This window comes from Oryx dammah, unplaced genomic scaffold (genome assembly GCF_014754425.2).
Source record: "Oryx dammah isolate SB20612 unplaced genomic scaffold, SCBI_Odam_1.1 HiC_scaffold_18, whole genome shotgun sequence".
Taxonomy (NCBI): Eukaryota; Metazoa; Chordata; class Mammalia; order Artiodactyla; family Bovidae; genus Oryx; species Oryx dammah.
The window spans coordinates 98,026,772-98,046,025 of NW_024070202.1; the positions used below are offsets into that span (position 1 = coordinate 98,026,772).

At 39.4% G+C, this 19,254-nt stretch overlaps 1 protein-coding gene across 4 annotated transcripts in view; it reads left to right on the forward strand.

The window, feature by feature from the left end:
* LRGUK (leucine rich repeats and guanylate kinase domain containing) overlaps nt 1–19,254 on the forward strand; it is a 109,610-nt gene that overhangs the window by 10,758 nt on the left and 79,598 nt on the right. For 3 of the 4 annotated variants that reach the window (XM_040260895.1, XM_040260896.1, XM_040260898.1), the window contains exons 4-5: nt 3,683–3,783; nt 7,617–7,698. In XM_040260895.1, coding sequence (XP_040116829.1) covers nt 3,683–3,783; nt 7,617–7,698 — 183 coding nt within the window. The remainder of the gene's footprint in view (nt 1–3,682; nt 3,784–7,616; nt 7,699–19,254) is intronic. The other variant, XM_040260897.1, reaches the window with a different exon arrangement.

Consider the following 19,254-nt stretch of genomic DNA (forward strand, 5'->3'; position numbering starts at 1 on the left):
TGAGAAGAAAAAAAAAAAAAAGCACCTCTGACTCACGAGAAAAGAAAAATGCAGAGGTCAGCAAACATGCTGTATTATGTGATGGTTGAGACACATTCAATGATATTGAAGAGTATCAGATGGAACATTTGCTCTTTCCTTTCCAGAGATGGATCGTTACTTCTTTAGCGCTTCCTGAGTATTTGATGGCTCCCATTTCTTTCCCTCTATTAGTTTATTCAGTGGAGAGGAATTAGTCGTTTTTCTTTTCCCTTTAATGGATGCTTTTCTTTAATCCGTATTTGCATCTCCATCTTAATCCTGGCATGCTGCTTCTGTTCTTATTTGAGCACCAGGGATTCAGAAATATATTTTTTCCCCCTCTCTTTGCTCTCTCTATGTAGTTAGTGGGTTCTTACAGGTCTAACCCTGCCATTTATGGTTCCTTATAAGGTATCTGTTGTGATACCTTGCTCACATTTAACGAAATTAGTCACATTTTCTTCAAAGCTTGATCCTTGCTTCTGTAATAATTTTCTGATCTTATTTGAAATTTCTGACCTGCTTTTTTCTTCACTGATGACCTTTCCATTCACTTCTTTAGCTCTTTTTTTAAGACCATTAAGGGTCACTGATACGGTCTTCTCTGATTCGTTTTCTGATTTCTTCCTCTCATTTGACTGTAGTAATCAAAATTCACTCCTTTCAATGGCTAAGACACATTCCAGCATATTTTAATTCTAAAGTGCTACTGTTTTGAAACACTTTTTATGATTTTTTTTCTAGTTTCATAAATTTTTTTTTTTAATTACAAACGTGCACAAGTAGGGAGGTTTGTAATGAATATTCAGGTTCAACAATTATCAACCCATGGCCCCTCTTGCCTCACCCGTCCTCCCCTGCTCCCCTCTCCAGGGCTATTTAAGGCAATTCCCAGATATCATATCATCAGAAAGACTTTTTAGTGTTACTAGCAGGCTCTTCCCACCTCCAAGATTGTTTTCACTTACTAGATAAGGGGTTGCAGGGACTCTAAGAGCTTTTAGTGCTTGATGAAAGGGAAAGAAATGTGGCTTCAGACCTTTACCCCTTGAGCAAGTAGTCCTTGGGAGCAAATGAAGCTTTCCTCTTCAGATCAGTCTCTTTCAATCTTATATGTCATCTTCTATTAACTCATCAAGTGTCCAAGAACCTACTGTGAGTGAAATCAGTGAAAGTGAAAAGTATTAGTTGTGTCCAACTCTTTGCGACCCCATGGACTGTAGCCTGGCAGGCTCCTCTGTCCATGGAATTCTTCAGACAAGAATTCTGGAGTGAGTAGCCATTCCCTTCTCCAGGAGGTCTTCCCAACCCAGTGATCAAACCCAGGTCTCCTGCACTGCAGGCAGTTTCTTAACCATCTGAGCCACCAGGGAAGCCTGTGTTGTTGTACTCAACAGTCGCTCAGTTCTCTTCAGTCACTCAGTCGTGTCCAATTCTGTGACCCCATGCACTGCCACACATCAGGCTTCCCTGTCCTTCACCATCTCCCGGAGCTTACTCAAACTCATCTCCATTAAGTCGGTGATGCCGTCCACCATCCCATCCTCTGTCATCCCCTTCTCCTCCTGTCTTCAGTCTTTCCCAGCATCAGGGTCTTTTCCAATGAGTTGGCTCTTCTCATCAGGTAGCCAAAGTATTGGAGCTTCAGCTTTAGCATCAGTCCTTCCGATGAATATTTAGGGTTGATTTCCTTTAGGATGGACTGGTTTGATCTCCTTGCTGTCCAAGGGACTCTCAAGAGTCTTCTCCAACAGCACAGTTTGAAAGCATCAATTCAAAAGCAATGTGTAAGGCATAGTATATATTTTTCTTTTCAAGAGAACAGCTTTTTTGATGGCCTGATAAGGACCAGATTTCAACTTGCATCAGTATTACCTGGAGGGGGTCTGTTAAAACAGAGATACCTGTGCCCCACCCTCAGACTTTCTGATTCTGTAGATCTGAGGTGGGACTTGAAAATTTGTGTTTCTAATTACTTGCCCTGAAAGTGAAGACAGGACCACACTTTGAGAACCACGGATGCAGACATGAGGAGCTCCTGCCATCTGGTGGACACTGAGGTCACTACACCAAGTAGAGAGAGTTGGGAGTCCAGCAACCCAGACGGTGAATTTTTTCTATCAGAGTAATTCGAAAGCACTGGGCGTACACAAGATGTGAAATGTACTCACGATCCAAGTGGTAGCTGCTGCTTCTGCTTTAAGACAGTGCTCCATGGTACAGCACTTACCTGCCCACAGAAAGATCAACTTCAAGGGGACATCGGGGCCTGTGGAAATGAAAAGGGTCAATGGAGATAATCGCTGACAGACATGGAGCTGATCTTGTCTGGCGCAAATAGGCAAAACTGTAGCAAATAGGCAAAATTGTGAAGCCATTATGTTTCTCCTTAGCTTTCCTCTTACGGGCAGCCTTCTTGGATTTGCTCATGAATTCCCACCAAAGTGTTGATGTCTTAATGTTTTGTAATTTCATGAGAAAGACAGGCTAAAGAAGGCTGAGGTTTAGACCAGAGAAATGAAGTAGAAAATGGTAGGAATCTCATGGCTTCTGCCACCCTGAGAAGCAAAGATGTCGAGAGGATGGGTGGGGAGGACCCTCACCTTACCAGCTCCACATTCTTCATGGTACAACCCCAGGGTTTGGCTATGCTCCCTTCTCCTGGCCTGGGGGTGACTCTGTTACCTGGTGAAAGGAGAAGCACTTTGCTGGGCTTCAGGGGTGTGGAGGCTGTGTTCTCCTCCAGAGGCCATCCTCTGAAGAGTTGTGATGGCTGATTGTGTGATCTAGAGTGGAAAGATGGGTGGAGACGCCCATTAGTGGTAGAGATGGTGCTGTAAATCCTTAAGATGTGCTCTTCCCGAGTCTCTCCCTGATTCTCCTGCTGCCCCGAAGTCCGTCTCCTGTCAAGTGGCAGAGAGAAGCAGCACAACGCTTCACTATTTCTTATGCTGTGTATGTCATGTCTTCAGCACAATCGTCTTTTACTTAGTATTCTAGGTACAGAATATTGGCTGGGGATAAAATGCAAAACTCAGACATGATTTTGAACCAGCCCAGAATCAAAGTAAAATAATAGCCATAATTTAAATCACTTCAAATAATTAATGAGATTTAAGATTGAGTCCATCTGAAACAAAATGTAATTTATAACAAAGAACTAATTGTGGCATTTGCCGTCTCTCCGAAAAGACCTAATGCAGTTATTCAGGGACTAATTATCGAGAGGATTATGTAAAGCTTTAGTTCCTCCAAGCCTGGCATTTTTGAAGCATTGACTGTGAGCAGCCCGGGGAGAGTGAGCTGGAACTCAGGAAACCTTGGCCATTTCTTTCTTGAAGGTGCTGGAAGATGAGAACAGGAGAGCTGAGGGGGCCCTGGAGAATAGTTCCATTGTGGAGGTGGGGGCCCTAGAGAAGACGGTTACATTGTAGACTCATGATGTGCTTTCCACGCTGTGTGTGTGCGCGTGCGGTGTGTGTAGTTTTGCATATTCCTATTTTTGTTCATTTAATTCACCTGGAATAATTATGATGTGCTGGCAACTAGCATAATTTTAAAATGTCCTGATATAATGTTTGCTGTTTTTAATGACTTTGTCTAGTTTTTCCTTTATTGGCTTACCTTATTCTGTATTCATTTCCACTGTCCCTCCTCCCAGATCTGTCTTGTGTGAGCTGTATGCCTTATCTTCTAGAACTTAATGCTTCTCAGAATCACCTGAAAACATTCTTCAATTTCAAGCCACCCAAAAAACTCAAGGTAGGTTTTATTAATACACTAATTACATGTGTTAACTGAGTAAAACACATTAACAAGGCAAACAGCATCCAAAGAGAATTCAGAGAGAATAAGGTAGAGGGAAAACGAATTTTAAAAAAGAAGGACTTGTGTATCATTTATTTTAGAAAAAAAGATAGTCGGGAGATGTTTTTCAGAAGCTTTGCTGAAACCTAGTGTTTAAACCAAAGAATTAACTTCCTCCCTTTTTCTATGCTTCATTTAAATACTAGTTATTGTTTGTTTATTTTTGTTATAGCGGAACAATTTTGTACCTGAAAAATCTGTAAAAACTTCCTGGGGGCTTACGTTTTGCCTTCTTATTGATCCAGCCTTAGCTTCTGTTTAGAAAGCAGTGATTTCAGATCTTCATTCTTGCTTCTCTGCACATGCTTCTGCATTTCTGAGGCAGAATGAAGCTCGAGGAATGTTGATTGATGGAGCGGCTTACTCTGCTATGGAACCCGGTGTCTCATGCTTTAATGTGAATATAGCTCATGTGGCATTCTTGTGAAAATGAGATTCTAACCTAGTAGGTCTGGAGTGGGCCTGAGACTCTCCTTTCTAACAGCTTTCCTGGCAAGCCATTGCTGCTGGTCCATGGACCATACTTAATTAAGCAGAGAGATCACAGAGTGATGGTACCCCAATTTTCTGCACATTGGAATCACCTGGGAAGTTTTAAAAACTGCTGATGCCTGGAACCCACTCAGAGATTCTGATTCAAGTGGTCCAAAGTAAGGCCTGAGTGTGAGGATTTTTAAAGGACCCGCCCACATGGCTGTAACATGCGGATGAATTTGGGAACCATTGCAACAAGTTGGGGTTGGACTCAAGTATTTCATTAAAATTTATTTTGTAGAATGGAGACCAATTGCTTTTTATTATCTACTAGTTTTACTTTATTTAGGAACCAAATTAATTTAGATCCAAAGTATCCTTCTGGGTCCATTTGAAGTCAAGAATCTGACACCCTCTCCACTGCCAGGGAGCTGCTGCTGCTGCTAGGTCGCTTCAGTCGTGTCCGACTCTGTGCGACCCCATAGACAGCAGCCCACCAGGCTCCCCCGTCCCTGGGAGTCTCCAGGCAAGAACACTGGAGTGGGTTGCCATTGCCTTCTCCAATGCATGAAAGTGAAAAGTGAAAAAGAAGTCGCTCAGTCGTATCCAACTCTGCACGACCCCATGGACTGCAGCCTACCAGGCTCCATTCATGGGATTTTCCAGGCAAGAGCACTGGAGTGGGGTGCCATTGCCTTCTCTGAACTGCCAACGAGATGTATCTCTTAATTTTTCTTCTGTTGTTTCACATTGCTACATTTTTATCAGTAGTGAGTTTTTTCCCTTTGAAGTTACAGTTATTGTTGGGGTGACATTCCTTTATCCAGATAAGCCACACAAAGTGCCTATTGGTCTTCAGTGTGGGGCCTCACGGTCTCCGGGTCATCAGGAATTGTTCCTGCAGAGCTGTCTAGATTCTCTGTCCTTTGCTGTCTGGATTCTGTGTCCCTTCCATCTTGCCCCAGGCCCTAGGGAAACCAGCCACAGCAACAGTGTGTTTTTCCTTCCTGGGAAAAACTTTACTGGAGTTGCTTTTATTCACAACCTTACCTCACCCCATCCCCCAAAAGACTGCATAAGTAAACAAAAGCAAATCAGATAGCCCATCTTTTTTTTTTTTTTAAGAGCAGTTTTAGGTTCAGAGCAAAATTGAGGGGAAGGGACAGAGATTTCCCATATATCTCCTGCCCCCACAATATGCACAGCTTCCCCATGGTCAGCAGTCCCCACCAGAGTGGGGTATTTGTTCCAACCTATGACACATCATGGCCACCCCCAAACCACAGTTTACATTAGGATTCACTCTTGGTGTCGTACGGTCTGTGGGTTTGGATAAGTATATAATGACGTGTTTCCATCATTATGGCAGATACCTCAGTGTTTAAGGTTCCTAGAGAATTAAAAGCAGATATATTGGTACCTTTAGAAAAGTGCTTGCAAAGTGCCAGAGTGCCCCTGACGAGGTACTTCAACCCTATGTGAACCCTAAGTGAGCCCCTTTGTGGACCTGGGAGGGGAACGATCGAGATCTTCCAGAGTTTCCAATGCAGGATCTTACCTGATCCCCCCAGCAAGAACTGTGAGGCAGCTGGGATGGTCCCAGGACCATGGGTTTGCAGAAGCACAAAAGGTTAAATAACTTACTTAACCTTTGCTGGGAGGTCACAGGGTTGGCACTGAACCCCATGACTGAGACCCAAAGCCCATTTTTTTTCCAGTAAATCAGGCTTGTGTTTAATATCCCACCCTTTAGGGAAGCTTTGCTTCCGTTTCATTTATTATTTTAGTGCCTTGTGCCACCAACAAGAGAAAGCATACGTGTCCCAAAGAACAGGAGCCTTTACTCGTACCCTTTTTATACTTGCTGAAATGATTTTGCTCTTAGTAGGTGAAGAAGTTTCATTTGACTGATGGGCCTTCTTACAAGCTCTGGGTTCCAATGGAACTCCCACTGGGAGTCAGGGCAGTGTCTTAACCCTTTTAAGGTCTCCCAACAAGCCCAGTGTAAATAAATGGATGGATGGAGTCCCGACAGGGGTGCAGTTAGATAGGTATCATGAGCAAAAATGTCAGTTGTAAATAAGCCTAGATAATTAGAAGTTTATTTCTAGCCCTTCATTATTATATAGAAGAAAAAAGTAAATATGAAGCTTCATTTTGTTATGCCAAACTGACTTTTTAATTCAGTCATGGGATACATTTTACATAGTTGCAACTTGTATATGCATAAAATTTTGTTTCTGATTTTTTGAACTAATGGCATTTTATGTGCATATTTCTATTTTTTCACATGATTCACTTATTTTACTGACTGCAGTCTTGTTGCTGTATCGTAATCAATTTAACCAGTTTTCTACTCTTTCCACTTGAGCTGTTTTCAAAAACAATTTTTTCGTGTTCGGTATTTAAAGATTTTAGTAGTTAAAGTATTTAGCATTTAATATATTGATAAAAATAATCTTAGCACTTTTGGGGGGTTAAAATTACTGTTTTAAAGGGCAAAAGAAGATAAGAATAGTACTTAAATAGTACTTATTATATAATTGCTTATAGTTTTCCAGAAAATGATTACAATGTGCCCAACAAAGTTATCAGTGCAGTGTTAAAAAATATTTTTCCATCTTTTGCCAGTAGGTGAATAATTAAAGCTATTTAATATTGTTTGTCTTTCTCATATCTTTGAGTAGGGACAACTGATACTTTTGAAAATGCTTTCCTATAATAAAACAGTCAATTTTGAGAAAGGGTGCTGAGTGGAAGAGGTATCCCCTGGCTTGAGGGATAAATAAGAAAAACTTTTCTGGCATTTAGGGGAGTGACGTGGGAGAGTAAATTGAGATAGAAACAGAGAAAGTGAAGAAACTGGAAACAGGATATACATATACACTAGGTGTACAGAGGCTACTGGGAGTTAGAGAAGATGAAACATGGTGGTTAGTAAGGGTGAGGTTGAGGTTAAGTTCTGAAGGAAGATCAAGAAGGTTTAAAGTGAATGCTGAAAATGGGGAGAGTGACTGCAGAAACAGAAAGCGTTTCTGTTATGGGGGGTGTGTGCACTGGCCACAGGGAAGGGTCTCCCCCTTACTTCCCCCCAAAGTGGACAGAGTCCCAGCTAGGAAATGATTACACACAGGGCAAGTAAGTCGGCCTGAGTGTATTTTGAACTGGTAACGCGTCTTCAGAAAAGGCATTCTTCTTGTGGCAGCAAGTGTGTGGTTGAGACGAATGACATCCTGCCCTCTTTCTCTCATCAGAAGGTGGATTTTTCCTACAACCAAATTTCAGAAATGTGCAGCTTATCGGCATACGAGTCTCTCACGAAACTAATTTTGGACAGTATCCTTTGAATGAGTAACGGGGAACATTTGGTTAATAGACCCATGTAGTTAATACATGTGTAAGTAGTACGTGTGTACTGGATGATATGAAGTAGTGCCAGATAGGCAAATTTACTAGAGATGCGTGACTCATTGAAATGGCTCAGCATGGATACTCACAAAATGAAGGAAGGTTTCTTACTGACCATGGAGTAAGATTGTAAGCAAAGCTTGCCAAGAACTTCTTACACCTGAAAAACTAAGAAGTCAGTCATTCTTCTGATAAACATAGGCTTACTTTTAATTCTAGAACCAGATAAGAAGTTCTGTTTACCCAACTCCCTTCTTCAAATTTACTTAAACTGGTACCCTACTTTATGTAAATCCAGTATCTGAAAATCCAGATATGACCAAAATTAGTATTTATTTTACAGAAAAATTCATACAAAGCTCCCTTTAACTAGCAATCTTCTCCAGTGTATTTCAAATGATGCTTCCATAAACAATGTTTTAACAGTTATTAAACCAGCAACTTTTGATTCATAGCCAACTTTAGCAACATACCTGTTTCTTGAGCCAGGCTCCCGTGCAAACAGAGCACCTACTTTCAAGTCGACATACTCCAGCTTCTGGACCCTAAGGGGTTGACAGGGGATCTGTGAGTTTAATGAGCTTGAACTTCTTTACACCAGAGACTGATGTTCTCTGGGTGATAAGGGAGCAGTGCCTTCTCTTTCTCAGTAAGTATCTTTCTACCCACCTGAGGATTTTTTGGGGCAGAGTGGAGAATGAATTGATTGCCCTCGGGTGCCTCATTCCAGGGATGTGGCAGCAGCTAATACACACTGCACTTGTAATGAGGCGGGGATGTGGGGAGAACAGAAGATACATTTTCTTGAAGACATATTTTGTAGGAAAAACCCTTTATTCGTATATGATGGAAAGCTTAAAACATAGCATCCCTCTCTTTAGAACTTATATGAGAAAATGAGCAATTAGTGGAAATTTAGATGGTGCTCTTTAAACAAGCAAGTGTTCCTGAACATTGCCTAATAAGAAAATGATCAAAATGAAACAAAATGAAGGAAGGATTTGTTTTGATGACAAGCTAAAAGTAGTACACGTTAACAGCACCCATTCACAGAACCTTCACTTTATGCTTGACTGTTGTACGTGGATTGCATTCACAAAGAGATACAGTCTGACAGCCGTGAGGCAGTCTGGCTTGGAGATCTCATCATCTCGGGCCATCTAGAAGAATGGTCCTCAAGGAGTAGCAGCAGCAGCAGCAGCATTGCCTGGAACTTCTTAGAAATGCAGGCTCTTGGAGGCTACCCCAGACCTCTGAAATCAGAATCTGCATTTTTAACAAAACCCCCAGGTGATGTGAGTTGAAGCTAAAGCTTGAAAAGCACTAGTCTAGAAGTCAGCTGCCCCCTAAGCCCCAAGCAGCCAGAAGAAATTGAGCATCCAGACCCACTTGTATCCCCCAGGGTACCCCGAGTGACACTGTGACGCAGCAGTCTGGAATTCTGTCTCCCAGAAAAATAGTCTTCCAGGTGCAGCATGGAATTGTCAGAGAAAACATTTCAATGGTATTTTGGACTGAAGATGCTCTTTAAAACATATCATGAAAGTCTCAATTTCTACTAAATTTATCTTTCCGTGTAAAAAGCTAAACTATTATGACTTTGTAAATGTCAGTGGAGGAAGAAATCAGGGTTTTTTTAAAACTTCACTTTAGATGTAACAATGGAGTCTTCTCTCCAAAATATAAAAAGCTTTAATTACTATATCAGAACGGATTGAAATTCAGAACATGGACACAAAATTAGAATGTACCATAGCACTGTTGCTCACCTGGGTTTTTAAAAATGCAAAGACAAGTACCCAGAACAAGCTGCCCTTCATAAACAACTTCTTAGATAGCTTACAGCTTTGAAAGAGGGTAGGCTAGTTTTTAAACAGTACTAACGACGCCTCTTTCTTTTGTTCTGTTCAGACATATCATGTTGTGTGTAATTATGTAATTAGAGTTTTGAAAAGACTAAAAAGCTTTAAGATAAAGAATATCTAGACAACTTTTTAATGCCAGTACATTTGAAAACTTAGATGAAGTGAATAAATCCCTAGAAACATGTTCTGTACCAAAGCACTGATGTGGAGATAGAAACACTGAGTAGTCCTATAACTAATTATTAAAGTAACTCGTTACAAATTAAAATGAATTAAATATCTTCACACAAAAACCCCACCAGACCCAAACTTTGAAGAACAGACTTTTCAAAAATGAACAAATTCTTTCAAAGATTTAAAACAGAAGGCGTATGCACAGTTCATTCTAATAAGATTACTTTGATACCCAGACCAGACAAGGAAAGATAAGAGAAAGGAAAATGGCAGGCTTATTTCACTTGTGATATAGACATAAAAATCCTAAACAAAATATTAGCGCACTGCATCAGACAATATATGAAAAAGATAATATACCATGACCAAGTTACGTTTATCTCATGAATGTAAGGTGAGTTTAACAGTAGCAGATTTTAAAATGTCATTAATAACTTGAACAGATTAAGGAAAATAAATCATGTGAGCAATAGATACAGAAAATTTAATAGAATCTATTTTTCCTTCACAATAAAAACTTAGTAAACTAGTAATAGGAAATTTCCTTGACTTGATAAGAATATCAACAGAAATATTTGAAACAAACTTTATCTCAACTGGAGGCATGTTAAAAGTACTCTTTAAACTCAAGGATGCAAGGCAAGACAACTACCTTTGCCACTTCTAACCATCATTGTTTTAGAGGTGTTGCTCAGTACCAAAAGATAAGAGAAAGAAATTAAAGGAAAATATAAAGATTGATACAGAGGAAAAGTCATTTTTATAGATGATGTGATTGTCTACAGAGAATAGGTAAAAGAACTTGCAATAAATTACTAGAAATAATAGTTTTGAGAGTTCAACAAGATAGTTGGATATGATTTCAATAAACAGAAATCAGCTGCATTACTCTACACCACAAACAAGCAAGTAGAAAACACAACCTTTAAGAAACACTATTTACAAAAATATATTTCTTATTAAAGATGAGCAAGACCTGTAGAGGGAACATAATAAAACTTTATAGAAGAGTATTAAAGACATAGCTGAAGGGAAATATATTATGTTCCTGGATATGAAGATGGGAGAAGGTATATAAAAATAATTTTATAGAAAATGAATCAGAAAGACTAATAAACATGTGAAGACATGTCAACCTCACTTGTACTCAGGAAAATGCAATTCAAGACCATGAGATACTGTGTCACAGCCATTCAATTGGCAGAATGTAAGAAACCTAAAAATACCCCATGCTGGAGAGCACATAGGTCAAGAGGATCTCTGTTTTTTTTCCTATGGTTGTGAAATTAGTTCAGCCACTTTGGAAAGCAATTTTGTGCAGTCTTGTAAGGTTGAACATCCACATTTTGTGACCTAGCCCTTTCATTCTTATGTCTAGGAAGTTTAGCATACGTGTACCTGGAGGCTTGTGTAAGAATGCTCGTAGCAACATTGCTTATAACAGCAAAAATTGAAATAGCCCAAATACTCCTTGATAAGAGAGAGCATAAATAAATTATGGTATACTGATACAACAGCATTATCATACAGTAGTGAAAATGAATGAACTCTATCTCCATGTGCCAGTTCAGTTGGCTGTTAATAAAACCAAATATAGTTTAGGTATAAAATCAAAGGGGAAAGCAAATAATAGGCAATTCAGCCTAGGGGTTATCTCTGAGAGAAGGACATCAGGAAGTTACAGGAGACATGGCAGCTCAGGGCTGTAAGACACAAAAGAGGCCACTGCCAGGCCTTCTTAAGTCTTAGATTTGGAACCAGGACTTTTCTGCCGTATTCTCTGGGTTAAGGCAGGTCATGGGTGCAGCCTGGATTCAAGAGGAGACACCTGTACAAGAGCATGAATAAGCAGAGGCATGTATCAGACTACCACAGACCTGTGTCTCTAAGAATATTCATCAAAGTTTTAAAAGTAAATAGAAGCAGGCCAAGTATGACCAACAATGTACCCATTTTCCATTAAAAAATTTTTTTAATTTGAAAATTAGAAATTAATTTCCTTGAGAATAATTATTTACCAAACTTCAAACTTTAGCTCTATCAGAATTCCCTGGAGGGCTTGTTAAAACACCTGTTGCTGGTCCCCATCCTCCAGAGCTTTTGCTTAAGTAAGTCTGGAGTGGTACCTGAGAATTTGCATCACTAACAAGTTCCTGTTGTTCAGTTGCTAAGTTGTGTCCAACTCTTAGTGACCCCATGGACAGCAGCCCACCAGACTCCTGTCCTTCACTAGCTCCCAGAGTTTGCTCAAATTCATACCTGTTGAGTCAGTAATGCTATCTAACCTTCTCATCCTCTGCCAATTCCTAGGTGATGCTGATATTGCTGGTCTGAGGACCACACTTTTGAGATCCACAGCTCTAACCTAATTAGTCCTTCTCTATTTTATTTTGAATATCATATTTTTTTAATCTGATACCATTCTGCTGCTGCTGCTGCTACTTGTCTTTTTTTAAGTGCTTTAGAAATTTAGCTGTTATGTACTTTAAACTTTTAAAATTTGTTCAAGCTTTCCTTAGTGAGCATCTGTATTATCTATTTGAAGGGAAAGAAATGCACCTTTGTTTAAAATAAAATTAAAATAGAAGTATAATTATCAATATTAGAAGCAGTTATTTAAAATAAAAACAAATCAGTTAAACCAATAGTGCTGAAAATATGATTAGAGTAGATTATGTTAATAACTCAATGTTCAGTTCAATCGCTCAGTCGTGTCCAACTCTTTGAGACCCCATGAATCGCAGCACACCAGGCCTGCCTGTTCATCACCAACTCCTGGAGTTCACTCAGACTCACGTCCATCGAGTCAGTGATGCCATCCAGCCATCCCATCCTCTGTCGTCCCCTTCTCCTCCTGCCCTCAATCCCTCCCAGCATCAGAGTCATTTCCAATGAGTCAACTCTTCGCATGAGGCGGCCAAAGTACTGGAGTTTCTTCTTTAGCATCATTCCTTCCAAAGAAATCCTAGGGCTGATTTCCTTCAGAATGGACTGGTTGGATCTCCTTGCAGTCCAAGGGACTCTCAAGAGTCTTCTCCAACACCACAGTTCAAAAGCATCAATTCTTCGGCGCTCAGCCTTCTTCACAGTCCAACTCTCACATCCATACATGACCACAGGAAAAACCATAGCCTTGACTAGATGGACCTTAGTCGGCAAAGTAACGTCTCTGCTTTTGAATATGCTGTCTAGGTTGGTCATAACTTTTCTTCCAAGGAATAAGCGTCTTTTAATTTCATGGCTGCAGTCACCATCTGCAGTGATTTTGGAGCCCAGAAAAAATAAAGTCTGACACTGTTTCCACTGTTTCCCCATCTATTTCCCATGAAGTGATGGGACTGGATGCCATGATCTTCATTTTCTGAATGTTGAGCTTTAAGCCAACTTTTCACTCTCCTCTTTCACTTTCATCAAGAGGCTTTTTAGTTCCTCTTCACTTTCTGCCATAAGGGTGGTGTCATCTGTATATCCGAGGTTATTGATATTTCTCCCGGCAATCTTGATTCCAGCTTGTGCTTCTTCCAGTCCAGCATTTCTCATGATGTACTCTGCATAGAAGTTAAATAAGCAGGGTGACAATAGACAGCTTTAATGTACTCCTTTTCCTATTTGAAACCAGTCTGTTGTTCCATGTCCAGTTCTAACTGTTGCTTCCTGACCTGCATACAGATTTCTCAAGAGGCAGGTCAGGTGGTCTGGGATTCCCATCTCTCAGAATTTTCCAGTTTATTGTCATCCACATAGTCAAAGGCTTTGGCATAGTCAGTAAAGCAGAAATAGATATTTTTCTGGAACTCTCTTGCTTTTTCAGTGATCCAGCGGATGTTGGCAATTTGATCTCTGGTTCCTCTGCCTTTTCTAAAACCAGCTTGAACATCAGGGAGTTCACAGTTCACGTATTGCTGAAGCCTGGCTTGGAGAATTTTGAGCATTACTTTAGTAGCGCATGAGATGAGTACAATTGTGTGGTAGTTTGAGCATTCTTTGGCATTGCCTTTCTTTGGGATTGGAATGAAAACGGAACTTTTCCAGTCCTGTGGCCACTGCTGAGTTTTCCAAATTTGCTGGCATATTGAGTGCAGCACTTTCACAGCATCAACTTTCAGGATTTGAAATAGCTCAACTGGAATTCCATCACCTCCACTAGCTTTGTTCATAGTGATGTTTTCTAAGGCCCACTTGACTTCACATTCCAGATGTCTGGCTCTAGGTGAGTGATCACACCATCATGATTATCTGGGTCATGAAGATCTTTTTTGGACAAATCTTCTGTGTATTCTCGCCACCTCTTCTTATTATCTTCTGCTTCTGTTAGGTCCATACCATTTCTGTCCTTTATCGAGCCCATCTTTGCATGAAATGTTCCCTTGGTATCTCTAATTTTCTTGAAGAGATCTCTAGTCTTTCCCATTCTGTTCTTTTCCTCTATTTCTTTGCATTGATCGCTGAAGGCTTTCTTATCTCTTCTTGCTATTCTTTGGAACTCTGCATTCAGATGCTTATATCTTTCCTTTTCTCCTTTGTTTTTCGCCTCTCTTCTTTTCACAGCTATTTGTAAGGCCTCCTCAGACAGCCATTTTGCTTTTTTGCATTTCTTTTCCATGGGGATGGTCTTGATCCCTATCTCCTGTACAATGTCACGAACCTCATTCCATAGTTCATCAGGCACTCTATCAGATCTAGACCCTTAAATCTATTTTTCACTTCCACTGCATAATCATAAGGGATTTGATTTAGGTCCTACCTGAATGGTCTAGCAGTTTCCCCAACTTTCTTCAATTTGAGTCTGAATTTGGTAACAAGGAGTTCATGATCTGAGCCACAGTCAGCTCCTGGTCTTGTTTTTGTTGACCGTATAGAGCGTCTCCATCTTTGGCTGCAAAGAATATAATCAATCTGATTTCAGTGTTGACCATCTGGTGATGTCCATGTGTAGAATCTTCTAATGTTAGCTATATGATATTAACTGTTTAGTTTATTATACTATTTTGTCCTTTGTAGGTGGGCAACTGATAATTAATTGATAAACACCCCAAAATGGAAGAAGAAAGACTTTACCAAGGATAAGTACACTTGTTTAGGTTTAAGAAAGGATGCAGTTTATTCTTTACCTATATATACTAATTGATTGTTCATTGGAATTTATTCAATGATTATGGAATCATGAAATTTTGAAAAATTGATTCATAGAATTTTTAAATCTAGACAGGACTCTAGGGATCATCTAGTGCTGTTAGTTTATTTTATTTTTTCATTTCTTTTTTCTTTTTTATCTTTAGTGCTATTACTTTATGAGAGAGAAGCCCAAGACCCAAGGACATGTCCAAGATTATTTGGTAAATGGTTGAACCAAGACTAGTCTTCTGAATTCCATTGTTCTTCCCATGTTGCAATTCATTGAATAATTACTACTTTTATCACATAGCCATTTAAAGTGTATGCATGTTTCATTTCTTAAAGAGATTCACTCTCAGAGTGAAGAACATTTTTCACTGGTAAGGTGATATACATCCTTCAGGATTGATTTTGATTAAAGCCATCACTGTGGTTCTTTCCACTAAGAGAATTGTGATGGATTTCCTACTTATTTCTTAGTAACTGTTTTCTATATACCGGGCCCATATTTTATGATTGTAGACAAATGAATAAGAGCAAATACCAGAGTAGCGAATAATTCATGTCAAGCACTGTGAACTGCTGACAGCATCACCAAAATGTAAAAATATATTGCTCGGCTTTTCCCTAGCTGGAAAGTTATGCTTCTGTGCCTTTGGGTTCCTTCACTCAGTCTCCATGAGGATCTAACATTCCACAGTAAAAGATTTATTCATAGGATCATAAAACTTTAGAGTTAGGATGCAGTGTGTTGATTCTTAGTTCTTTGAGTCTCTTTCTCCTAATAGTGGCCTTTTAAAATTGAAATATACCTAAGAGAATTAAGCTAGTAAACTAATTCATTGTAACATTTTAATGACTTAACTGGTTATATTTCTTCTTACTGGATAGTCCCAAGACCTATTAAAGAATGTGAAAGAATAATGTTAGGAGGAAGGGCAACTAACATTTCATGAAGGTTGTTAAGAAAATGAAATGGGAGAGATAAAGTTATTCCTGAACTCAGAGCATTGGATGGACCAGTCCTGCATACTGACTGTTGTCATTTCTTATAGTCACATATGATGTAACTGTGGAAGTAATTAGTGGAGACTTATACCACGGTTAAAAGTACTCTTTACTTAAGAACATGATTGCAGTTGATCCTTGAATAATGGTAAGAGTTAGGGGCCAACCCAGAGCAATCAGATATCCTCACAGAACTTTATAATAAGTTCTTTGTTAGCCACAGTTCTGCATCAGTAGATTCAACCAACCTCAATAGACAGTGTATCACTGTAGTATGTAGTTAGTGAAAAAGAAAAAACACCTCAAGTATAAGTGGTCCCATAAATTTCAAACCTGTTTTTCAAAGGTCAGGTGTAATTTATAATGCTTGAAATTCCTTGAAATGTAAAGAGGAGTGAAGAGTTGGGAAACAGACAGTTTTGGTGAAATGGAAGTATTTATCAACAGAGATGTTCAGTCAATTCCTCATCCTTTGCCCCAGTGCAGAAGCCCTGGCCATGGGTGCAGGGGGCATCCGTATCCCTCCTTCTTCTGGCCCTTGCAGTACTAATTTCATAATACATGACTTTCCCTCCTATTCAAAGCTAGAGAGTAGACTGAATGTAGTCTCTCATGTCTTGGAAAATCATGATACACACAGTCAACAAGCTCTCCTTTTCAATTCCCATTATCTCTTGACAGTTTCTGGGTCTCTATATTCTAGTTCTCTAATTCCTGCCTGCTTCCCATGGGAATCCTTCCTGACTCAGCCACTGACAAGGATTTGTTTTACTCTCCATCATAACTGAGTATCTTCATTTCTGCTGAGGCTGAGCTACCAAGACCCTACTGCTCCTAAAATAGGACTTAAGAGACTATTGCTTCCTGGGCTAGAGTGAAACAGTTGTCCATTTGAAGTTTTCCATGCTTAATTTTTCTTGGCCAAGAGTGCTACCCTGAGGATATTTTAATTCATCTATGGAGTGATTATTTAAACAGCTCAAAGAAAATGGAAGCAGAAAGAAGGATCGTGTTTATGAGCGTAAATGTCTGTCTGTAGAGCTAGTCTGGTGGGAAGCTTTGTGAAAGTGGTTTTGAAATGCATGCTGACAATAAGCAGAATTATGCTTCCGCCTAAGGATTGAATCTGGAACCTGTGAGGAAAATCAAGGAATTTCCAGTTCATTTGGCAGTATTTTCTCATCATTGCTCTTAGTTTCTGAATTAACAGCTGTCTCTGGCCTAGTTCTTTCAGAAGCCATCCTGGCCCGAATCCTCGTTTGTGTGCTGTTGGCCAGGAGGCAGAGGATATGATTCCTTAGCTTCATGTGCTTATAATTTAGTAACAATAACATCAGGCCTTGTAAGTGTGAGGTACTTGGTAGTTTGTACAACTCATTCACACCAATTTTCTAAATTTTTTTCCTCATGATCTAACTTTTGGGCTTCATGGCCACCTGATGTTGTCTTTATTGTACAGATGAAAAGTCCGAGCAGAGAGAAATTATGTCACATAACTAGTAAGTAATAGAGTTAGGATAACTACAGATGATTATGAAGCAAAATGTGTGTTTTTGTGATACTTACGGTCTATTCCTTTCTCTTCAAAGCATTCGTTGGTTCTGAGATTGATCTCCATAGGTGGGGTACTCAAAGTTGACCAGAAAAGGCTTTGAGGAAGAAACAGTTTGTCTAGAGTGAATACCAAGAATAGGAATTGCCCCGATATTTACAGTTATAATAAACACTGCCAGATTGCCTCCAGAGAGGCTATACCATAATGAACCCTCTCACTCAGTGGTATGAAAGAATCTATTCTTCAAAACTTTAAAAATGTTTACGAAACTGATAGGCAAAGAATAACATCTTAATTTACTTTCTCCTGACTACAGGTGAACCAGAGTGTCTTTTCATATGTTTTCATGTTGGTGGTGGTGGTGTAGTTGCTAAATTGTGTCTGACTCTTGTGACCACATGGACTGTAGCCCTCTATCCATAGGATTTCCCAGGCAAAAATACTGAAGTGGCTTACCATTTCCTTCTCCCTGTTATGTTAGCCACTTGGATTTGCTCTTCTGAGAATTTCTTGATTATATTCTTTCCCCATTTTCTACTGGGGCTATTGTCATCTTTATATTTTCTAGATGCTTAATTCTTTGTCTACTCTGTATGTTGTGAATATATGTTCTCCAAATCTGTCACTCGTACTTATTTATGTAATTAAATAGAAGTAGAGAAATGAGGCTATTCATCAAAAAGAAATGCTTAATATGCCAGTCTAAAGCAAATGTTAATAAAAAGAAAGAGAAAACTTAAAAAGTGGAATTTAAAATTAAATCCTGAAGAATGGGCAGATTTTAGGAATAATTAGGAAAGCAGTATTAAAAAAAAAAGAAGAAAGAAAGTCAAATGTAAATTCCTGAACTATTAAGAAGATGGACCTGGCAGAATTGGAGAATTCTCACTGGATTATAATGGGGATGAAATTCAATAAATAGGTTCTGCTTAAAGTAACAGGCTTTAAATGCCAGAGTGAAGATTTTGGAATTCGTCCTGTAAGAGTTTGTTAATTGAAGCATGATATCCAGTCAATATTTTGAAAAAAATTTAACCTGACTATAGGGTGTAAGATGACTTGAAGACAAGAAGAAATGTAAGTTAGAGGTATGCACTGGTACCAAAGCTGAATTAAGCTGGAGATGAAAAACAATGGCATATTTGAAGAGATGTTTTAAAGCAAAAAATGCCAGGTCTTGGTGATGACTGGACGCCCTGAAGATGACAATTCGCTGAGAAAATGGTGGTGCCTTAGGCTACTTGGGAAGGAAAACTGAGCTTTGGTGGATAATGACATTAAGTCCTGGAAATTTGCCCAAAAGCTGTTCATCTCCAAATTTTCTCAGTTGACCTCTCAGATGACCCGTTTTCTGCAGATGACATCTCCCGGGCTGTTTTCCCGGTTATGGGGATGATAAAGCACATGTGTTTCCCCAGGACAACCCTGGATTCAGAAGTTCTGCCTGTAGGAAAGTACAAGAGTTTCCCATGAAGACCATTAAGGGAGCAAAGGAAAAATGCTGCCGAAGAGGCAGCTTTGAACCACCCTAGTGGTTTCACTCTGGCGGTTAATTGTTTTTTCCTCACCAATTAAATGAGTCACATATGAATACAAATGCAACTGAGTGCACTCAAAAGCTGTTCCTTTAAAAAAAAAAAAGTACTAGTACTAACTTCTTTCTTTTCTTTTTCTTTTTTTTAAAATTTTTATTGGCGTATAGTTGATTTACAATGTGTTAGTTTCAGGTGTACAGCAAAGCGAATCAGGTATGTTGCTAAGTCGATA